This window comes from Saccopteryx bilineata, chromosome 5 (genome assembly GCF_036850765.1).
Source record: "Saccopteryx bilineata isolate mSacBil1 chromosome 5, mSacBil1_pri_phased_curated, whole genome shotgun sequence".
Classification (NCBI taxonomy): Eukaryota; Metazoa; Chordata; class Mammalia; order Chiroptera; family Emballonuridae; genus Saccopteryx; species Saccopteryx bilineata.
The window spans coordinates 189,886,502-189,896,640 of NC_089494.1; the positions used below are offsets into that span (position 1 = coordinate 189,886,502).

Here is a 10,139-nt window from a genome sequence, read left to right on the forward strand (position 1 = left end):
TATTTCCTTCCACTGCCTGCTTTGCTCACTGAACTATAGTCACATTAACTTTCAAAGTGTTCTTTAAACGTGTTCCTTAAACAAATCAAGTAGATTCCTTAGTGTGTTGTCTGAGGGCCACTGCCTTCACTATACCTTCTGCCTGAAATCCTTATTCATCAGATGTCCTTGTGACCTACTTCCTTTCTTTGAATCAAGTCTCTACTTCAAAGATCATCTCGTCAGTCTCACCAGACCACCCTATTCAAAATAGCAACTTCATTCACCTGCTATTCCTGTATTTCTCTTCATAGTATTTATCACTACTTGACATTATAGCATGTATTTTCTTATTCATCTTTTGCCTGCCCCATGAGAATATCAGCTCCTTAAACTAAAAAAGAGAAGTTACTTGTTCAACAATTCCAAGGCCTAAAAACAGTACTTTACTGAGAAGAGATTCAGAATCAATGTCTGTTGAATAGAAGAACATACTTCTACTTAACACACATACTATACATATCGTTAGTAATGACTACCTTACCCTGTAGTTTCAGGAATATTAACTTCTAGAAACATAATGATTTTAATAATGAAGCAAACACCTTTTTGCACTCAGAACAATGCAATAAGACTATTTTTTAAATAGTTCTTTGAATTATTAGGGAGTGAAAAAAAGTATAAGTATTATAATACTGTAATTAATTACTTGATCGTTTTCATGAATAAAGTATTTGTTAATAAGGACCTCGACTACAAAGTGATTTAGAATTTTTTCAGCACACACAGGCAGGCTTTTCGGTGCTTAGCTTCTTGTGCTTGCCTCTGAGCTTCCCTCTACTCACTCAAGAAAGCTTCCAGTAGGTCCACTCTGCCTCAGCTTCTCATTGACAACGTGAGGAAAACAACAGCAAGGAGGAAAAAAAAAATACCTGAAGAAGGAATCTGTGAAGAACATTGACAAAATATTGACTGTTTTTCCTTTACACTCTAGTGATACCAAAGCTATGCTAATATTCCTGGTGTGCATCCAGTTTGTAAATTCCAAAAGTTATTTGCAGGAGTCCTAGATGGTTTGAACATCAGACTACTCATTTCTTCAGCCAGCCTTCACAAGCACTAGTATTTTAGTGTGCCGTAAGAGTAGCACTACAGGTAACACAATAGTATTATGTTAATGCTAGAAAAGAGACAAAATCTAAAAAAAAATCTACCTCTCTCAATCTACTACTAGAGATATCTAGAATTGTTGAACAAATATATTATGCACAATTCTTGTTCATACCCCCAAAAATCTTCATTTTAAAGGATCCTTCATTTGAGTGATTAAGGTTTTATTCTCAATTTACTTCATGTTTTAATGCACTCTAAACCTAGCTATTAAGTGCAGTTACATGAACCACACTTCACTGTATCCCTTCTACAAATTCCCCAAATATAAGAATTTGTTTTCATTATAGTTTATATAATTTTAGAGCTTAATCATTAATCTAAATTGTATTTTAAGGTTAATAGGCCCTGGCCAGTTGGTTCAGTGGTAGAACATTGGCTTAGCGTATGGAAGTCCTGGGTTTGATTCTCAATCAGAGCACACAGGAAAAGCAACCATCTGTTTCTTCACTCCTCCCCTCCTCCCCTTATCTCTCTCTGTCTCTCTCTCTTCCCCTCAGGGTTCAAGCAAGTTGGCCCTAGGCACTTTGGATGGCTCCATGGCCTCGCCTCAGGGCTGAAATAGCTCAGTTCCCAGTTCAGCAGAGCAGCAGCCCCAGATGAGCAGAGCATCCCCTTGTAGGGGACTTGATGTGTGGATCCCAGTCAGGCTCATGCCGGGAGTCTATCTCTCTGCCTCCCCACCTCTCACTTAACTTAAAAAAAAAAGTTAATAAAAATGAGAACTAGAGAAAATAACTTCCCAATGTTGCTCTAATTACTATCGATAAAGCAGGTACTTAGCCCTTAGCCTCAAACCTTCAAACTTCTGATGCAGAATGTTTCTCACTGTTCTACTATACATCCCCCTTTTCACATTCATCTGAAATTTGTATCCACATTCAAACATTAAAGTTTACCAATTTAAATTACCTGAATCCCCAGATGTCCTCTTAAGTATGAATCCCAGAATTATTTTAGTATTTTTCCTTATCCTTTAGATAGTTCTCTAATCAACTGTTCTTGTTCTGAACTTTTAACAATACGGTATTCCAACAGCTTATTAATTAATATTGGTACAGGGCAGGGCTATCATAATACAACTAAACTGTTCCCTCATTTAACCAACTATTACATTCTCCAATTATGTGATTTTTGCTGAGGACAGCTATCAGAGGGAAGGAGGAAGAAGGAACGGGATCAAAGGTGAAGGGATTAGTCAGATATATGCATAACATATATATACAGACAACAGGGTAACAAGAGCCAAAAGGAAAGGGGGGGTAGAGGTATGGGGAGGAGGGACAGTGGGGGAAATAGAGGTAGAAAGAGACTTTGTTTGAGGCATGGGGGGTGTACAGGGTGTTAGATTGAGAGGGACACTTGATACCATGTCAAGACAATAAGTTAAAAATAACTAATTTATCAGAATAAAGTTGACTAAGTTTCATCCTCCATTAATCTTCAAATGGGATGCACTAGAAGAAAAATTTTGCATCTTTAAAAAAATTTTTAAAAACAGGACAATTAAGTGCTAACGTACCCTAGTTTTATATTACTATACAAACCCAGTATTGGTGGTGATGGTGGCAATAGTGGTGGTGTTTCTGGAACCTGACACAATACATGAAACAATATTTATCAGGCCAATATTATCTGAAAATATATATGAACATTCACAAAATTCAATGAATGACACTATTTTTACATATATTTGTCTTTACTCATAGCTTTGTATATGTGTTTTCATGTTAAAAACATCAATCAGTTCAGAACTCCAAATATTCCATGGGTAAGCAGAACCACAGAAGTTAAGAAATTGCTTAACTCACTCACTAATGTATGTTTACACCAGCACTGTAACATATTTTTACATACTGCTTGGTGTCAGATTATTCCACAGAGAACAAGTATTACTTTAAGAATATATTTCTGTAATGTTTTAAATTTGTAAAAATTTACATCACTGGGTCTAGCAAGCTAATCTATCTACAGCATAGAGGGTGTTGATATGTTCTAAAATTAAATTCTTACAAGAATAAGAGACAGGGTATGATATTTCCACTAAAGGTTTAAAAATAAAAACTATCCGTATCTTACAGCATCACAAACCTCATTATATGGCTTTTTCTTTTCTTTGTTGTTGTTGTTAATTTAAAAGAATAGATTTCATGTGAATTTCAAGTAGGACAACAAAGAAACAGCCCAGAAAGTAGTGACACCTAATGGCAAAGCTATCTTGTAGGCCATAAGTATATTTTCTAGTAAATATTATATTTGTAGTAAAATCTAAATACTGCTACTCATGAATAAGCTGTCTATAATATGAAATACAGTGAAGATCCAATAGTAATGCCAAATACTTTACCTCTTAACACTAAAAGAATATATGCAAGTAAAAGAATTTTGCATGAAACTGTATGGTTCTAAAATTACAATAGTCCTTCAAGATAAAATTATAGCATGATAAACTTAACCTTAGGGATTAGAATCAAATCTAATGCCTCTTCCATTACTCTTAACAGTCTCAAATGATTTCTATTGATGGGTAAATTGAAAGTTAATCACCTTGATTTTAATTCATATTTCAATAAAATTTATAGATGGTATTTACTGGATTTACATTTGGAGTAGAAAGCAAAGGTCCGTACTGTAATGACTTATTAGTCATGTCATAGTTGATATCATTGATTAATAACGTTGTCTGACTTAATGCACATCTGAATTGTACTCAAATAGCTGTATTAATGAAACAGAATAAACATAAAGTTTATCCTTATTTTAAATTCAGAAGTTACTTCTTAATACTTTCTAAGTTTATACTACATGTTACCCATAATTTAGGGAGCCATAAACTACTATAAATAATAAAAGGGTAACCTAAATCATTGAGATATCTTATACAGTGAGAAGAGTCCTTAATGACTCTTGAGAGCTATCATTAAACAATGCAAATCATGTAAAGCACTGAAAAAGAAACATTTTGGTAGAAGACACAGCACATCTTCTGGAAATGCTTTTATATTCTGTATTTGATAAAATAGCCCTTAGTACAAACAAAATAAAAACTGATGCTTTAAATCTACCAACTATTTTTGTTTTTAATGCAATGACCGATTTTATTTAGCTATGTATTTTAATTTTATTCAGCTACATATTTAAAGTACAGCTACTGTACTTTAATTTGAACTTTCTCATGATGAAAATACTCTGAATTATTTTAGGCTTTTCAAATGTCCTAGTTAATGGTTATGATTTGGAGGATAAAGTATCAATGGCTTATGAAAAAAAAACATGAATAAATGCTAGGTTTTCCTTCTCTGTTGGCATATTTTACCATGACTGATAACAAAAACATATCAGTGATTTTTGTAATATATGAATAAGTACTCAGTTTCAGTGTTTCCTTGTAGAGATACATAACTGAGGATATAGCTCATTTGAATGAGTTCTGTGAGCACAGGAACCAGATAAAGAAATGAGCATACACAAACTGCTAAAACATGAGATCCTCCATATTAGATATGAAGCAAAATACAAACTGTGCAGTTGACTGGAAATGCCACCTAATCCCTGCTTAATTAAAGCAGTGCTCTAAACTCCTGTTGTGTTAAGGGAGTCAAGAGTGTGGGACGACTGATGTATGAAGAAAATAGCACTCAGCGTAGCTAATCTCAAAGACTTTGGAGCTTTCTAGCTACATAAATCAGAGCAACTTCTGAATAGCCTCATAAAACACAGTATCATTGCCATTCTACTCACGAATTTTTGGTTCTTCCTACAGCATAGAGATCATTAGGAAACTTCTAAGCAATCAAGTAATGTGGGTCTGATGAAATTACTCAATCAATGCACAGGCTTAAAGTAGAAGCATAATTCAAACTTACATAGTTTTTATATATCAAAAGACCTTTCTTTGGGAGGGGGCAAAGATCACAATGGAGGTAATTTATTTCTAAATGCTGTGTATGTATGCATGAATATTAAACAAATGGATGTAAATAGCGAATATGTTTAAAATATGACTTTACAGAAACTCAAAGTAATTACAATATTTTGCATTTTTGTCTGAAATAAATACATTTCCATTTAAATCATTAGTTTAACCATTAGATTATCTCTTTATTGTAATGAACTAATAATGTGTTAATAAAACATATTAAGGTTTAAAATATATAATTAACTTTATTAAACTATCTGTATGAACAGTAAAAAACAAAGAAAAAGAAAGAAGAATGGAAAAAGTTTTTATACATATATTTTGGTTCAATGCCAAAAGGATTCAATATTTTAAAAAACTATTGCAATGGAATACTACTTGTCTGTAGGAAGGTAGGACATCTTACCTTTTGTGATAGCATGGATGGACCTAGAGGATATTACGCTAAGTGAAATAAGCAGTCAGAGAAAGACAAGTACAGTATGATTTCACTTATATGTAGAAACTAATGAACAAAATAAAATAGAAAGACTCAGATATGGAGAACAGACTGACAGCTGTCAGAGAGGAGGGGAGTTGGAGGACTGAGTAAAAAAAGGTAATGGGGTTAAGCAAAAACCAAAAAACAAACAAACAAACAAATTTTTTTAAAAAACCCTTATAGACAGACAAGAGTATGATGATTACCAGAAGGAAAAGGGTAGATAAAGGAGATTTAATGGTGATGGAAGGAGACTTGACTTGGGATAGTAAACACACAGTACAGATGATGTATTACAGAACTGTATGCCTGAAATCTATATAATGTTATTAACCAATGCAAATTAAATTAAATTTTTAATAAAGCTAAGAACGGGCAATGTTGTACACTAAATCTGTATCCCCACACTGAAGTATGTATAAAAGGTGTTCAATAAATACACAGGATAAAGATTTTTTTTTTTAAAAAAGGACCTATTATAGCAGTCTTTTTATCTTTCCAGCTTGACTAAACTACATATTGCAGCTACTTTCTTCTTGAACACATCACATGAGGCTGTGAAAACCTTTCATTTCTATATGTCTCCTTACATCTCTAGAGTTGAGACATTCCCTTTCCCTCCTTTCATCACTATCCCTTAGTCCTGAAATAATATATTTACCATAAGCACATTTCTCACATTAAATATTAAATGAAGGCAATTACTTCTTAAAGATAAATAATTCTCTTTCCCTATTCAACCAAGCACGTAAACTTATCCAATGAATAGTAACTGGTTCTTTAAAATTTTAATATACACATTCAGTTTTGAATTTACTATAATCTGCCTGGGATGGGCATGAAGGTAGGACAGAATTTTAGCCTCTGAAGTACACACAAATTAGTCTTGGACATTTCTTCTTTTTTAAATCAGGAGATAACATTTTTCACTATATTTTAAATGATATTCTGAGCATTTGAAACAATCATCAATTTGCTAGTTTCATGGCATTATTAGGTAGTCTATAAAAGAAGCTAATCCTCTTGTCTAATGTACTAATTGCATCCAAGTCAAATTAATTGAGAAGTAATGATTTCTTTTCGTAGAACATACACACTTCATGCATAAAACCAGCTTTCTAAAGAATTTTTTTTTTTGGTCTTGGTATAAATAAGTAAGCCATGTCACTCTGACAGACAACAGAATGCAAAGGAAAAAATACAATAGTTGTGTTCTATTTTGAAACAAATGCCCAGACTGCATTGCAAAATAGTATTCATCTGGTAAAGAAGAGCAAGAGCTATAGGTGTTTGCAAATAATGTATTTATTGCGTAGACCACAGAATAAGCAATGAAATAAGCATTTACCCACAAGCCTTCCCTCCTGAGTGACAGAGCATAAGGCAGAAACCCCTAATGATAAAATGAGTGAATAAATACAATTATAATACACATCTACATTCCTGCTCCAGTCATTTACACTGGACATAAATGCATGCTATTTCTTTAAGAGGAGCACAGATCATTTCTAAACTCTATCAGCATTACTGAACGCCTCCATAAGACCATTATTTCAATCTGAAAAGTTCAGAACCTACAGGCACTGTTGGTCCCCGGGCAAAACGTGATGTAGCAGGCAACCTATCTAGTGCTTAATTTACTTAATGCATAAATGCAAGGTTTTCTTAATCCTGACCTCATTACCCCTCGCACAGAGACATATGGTTCTATTGATATAAATGACAGAGAATGGCAGACATGTTTACAGAGACAGCCTCTGAGACCAAGAGAGAGAGCCCCTGGAGCTAAGGGGCTGGCCGCTAAGGGCACGCACAAGATAGAAGACCCTCGGCTCGGACAGGCACAACCTCCACCTGCAGCACGTTACGCTTGCAGGAGAAGGGGGGGGGGGGCTGTGTGTTGCACGGGGGAGGGGGACAGAAAGGGGAGATGCTGCGACCCAGCTGTCTACTGAATTTTCAGAACATCACGCCGTGAGGACAGATAAAAGTCTTGTGCCCAGAAAAAAATCCCCAAGAGGGGCCTCTCTTCAGCCCAGTAAATGAACCTCGCTGTCCCGCGGATGCGAATATCCGAAAAGAAAATCGCATTAACGCAGAAAAGGCTGCACGAGCTCATCTCCCCTCAGCTTTCAAAGATTAGCAAGTGAGAAGAGTTGGAGCCTGGAGCCGCGAGCGCTGTGCATGATAATGATGCGCAGCCCTTGCCCGCCCCCGCCCGTCCCCGGCCAGTCCCGGCCCGTCCGGTTGCCAATAGGTGGGGCCAAGAGCATCTCCCGGCCGGCCCTGCCGTCCTTCCTGGAGGCTGGCCGCCCCGCCGTAGCCCGAGCGCCTCCCCTCCCGGCCCTGAGCCGCAACTGAGAGTTGACGGCAGGCGAGGCAGGTGTCCGGGAGGCAGGTGTAGGCGAGGCGGCCAACGAGAACGGCCTGCGCGCGTCGGCTCCCCGCGCTGCCCGAGCGCCCCGGGGCCAGCCTCGCCGCCGCGCCAGGCCCGGGCGACGCGTGCGAGCCTGCGAGGCAGCGAGGCGCGCGGATCCCAGGCCCCGCTAGACCGCCGCCAGCTCCTGCTGCCCCCGTCGCAGCGACTCTGCGCGAGGACCGCAAAGCCAAGAGGACGAGAAGAGGGGAAGAGGAGAGGGAGGCTGGGGGCGCATCCAGCCGCCCGTCACCACCGCACAACGCTGCGGCCAACGCAGCGGCTCACGTTGCAAAACCACCTGTTCGATCAGAAGGGAGCTTTCCCCCATCTCCCACCCCAGTTCTTTTCGCCTCACAGGTGACACCTCCTCTATTCCCTCAAAGATAATCTTTTAAAATGGAACAAATGTACATCCGGGAAAGGATATGGAAGGTTGAGTCCATTAAACTTCCTTTCCCCACACACTCAGAACACCCTCACTCCCGACAAAAAAGCAACCCGAGGTAAACTCGAGACCCCCACGCATGTAGCCCACACTCCACGATGCACCGCCAAACAACAGCGCAAGTCAAGGTTCGCACGGCACCCACATCCTGCCAGGAAACTGAACAAGTGGAAGGGAAGGGTACTGGGAAGGGGTAGCGAACCGCAGCCTCCGCCAACAGCCACACAGAGGGCGGAGAGGGGGACGCCAAGGGGAGACGTCTCCGAACCAATACGGTAAAAAGTACCACGGGCAGCACCTGCCCTTACTTACCGATGTGAATGATCGAATCCGCATTCGCCGAGTCCCAGGTTCGAGACCACCATACAGACAAAACCAAGAACAAGGGGAAAACTTCCATTTCTTCCTATGTTGATTTTCTTTCAGAGTGGATTTTCTTTCAAAATTAAAAGGAAAAAAAAAACCCACAAAAACCAGTCCAAAGAGTCTAAGGTCACAATAGAGTTTAGCACAGGTTTTTCTTTTCCCCCCTAAATTCCTACTGCCGGAGCAAAGCCTTTAATCGTGGCTGAGGGAGGCAGCACGAATAAGAGAAAGAAACCAGCCTGAGGAATCCTCCTTCGCAAAGCCGTGTCACTTGGAAGGAAATTTTGGCATCGCCCGAGTTGTTTGCAGTTTGGCTTTTTAAAAATGTATCCAGTCTCGGCTGCGCTCGGGCAGGGGGAGAGGCTGGAGCTCAGACCATCCCCATCCCTGCGCCGGGGCCGCGGGTCTCGGGTCCCAGCTCCGCAGCAACTTCCAACAGACCCACCTCCTCCCTCACGCCGGATGTTCCCCTCCCCCTCTGCCGCCAAAAAAGCACCCCCGCCACCACCTAACGGCCCGCAGAGAATCACTTGTCTTTGCTGCCAAAATAAAATCTAAGTGGAAAGAAAAGATTAGGAGACTCCAAGAGGAGCAGCCAGGTTCCAGCAGGGAGGGGGAAAGCCCTCTCCAAAAGGGGTAGAAAAAGTGAACTTCAAGGTAATGCAGATAGTAATGCAGAGAAAAATCCCTTTTCTGCGCGAGGCGGGGAGCGGAGCTCGGCGAGGCGGGCCGGGAAGCCGGTTCGCTCCGGCGCGGTTGGCGGGGGAGTTGAGCCGGGCGCGAGCAGCGGGGCTGGCCAGGCGGAGGGAAGCCGCCGCGGGCTGCAGGATGCTTTTGGAGAGCTTCGCCTGGCGGGATGGAGGAACAGAGGACAGAGCGAGCTTGGCAGCTTCGGCACTAGCCCCACGTTGCCTAGAAATGGATTACCTAGGAGAACGAGCGAGCCCGCGAGAGAGCGGTGCTGTCAGGCGGAGAGAGGGGGAAACCGAGAGAGGAAGAGCTTCTCTCTAATAACCACCTCCTCCCCCTATCTGCAATACAAGGGAGAAACAAAATAGTGCTCTCATTTCCCTTGGAATCTTCAACCGGGACTGAAAAAAGGCAGGACTCTAAGAGAAAAGACGTTGAAGCCTTAAAAAAAAAAAAAAAAAAAAAAGTGAAAGACAGAAAAACAAGGTTAAAGGCAACCTAAAAAGTCACCCCACTTATTTAACCTTGCAATTGGCTATTTTCTAACAGGTATCAGACTTTTTCTAGTCTTTGCCTGGAATTAGTCATGTTGGTTTAAAAACAAATTAGGGACACCTGGCCACTAAGGAAGATGAGACCTAAAAAGCTTTTAATGAGATTTCAATTATAA

At 39.9% G+C, this 10,139-nt stretch overlaps 1 protein-coding gene across 2 annotated transcripts in view; it reads right to left on the reverse strand.

The window, feature by feature from the left end:
- Nucleotides 1-9,776, reverse strand: part of GRID2 (glutamate ionotropic receptor delta type subunit 2) — a 1,655,975-nt gene extending 1,646,199 nt beyond the window's left edge. The window contains exons 1-2 of one of the 2 annotated variants that reach the window (XM_066279539.1): nt 9,707-9,776; nt 8,726-8,849 (exon numbers count right to left, since the gene is read on the reverse strand). In XM_066279539.1, the coding sequence (XP_066135636.1) occupies nt 8,726-8,813 (88 nt within the window). In that variant the 5' untranslated portion in view covers nt 8,814-8,849; nt 9,707-9,776. Of the gene's footprint in view, nt 1-8,725; nt 9,194-9,706 lie in introns of those variants that run through there. The other variant, XM_066279540.1, reaches the window with a different exon arrangement.
- Nucleotides 9,777-10,139: the final 363 nt, after the last annotated feature.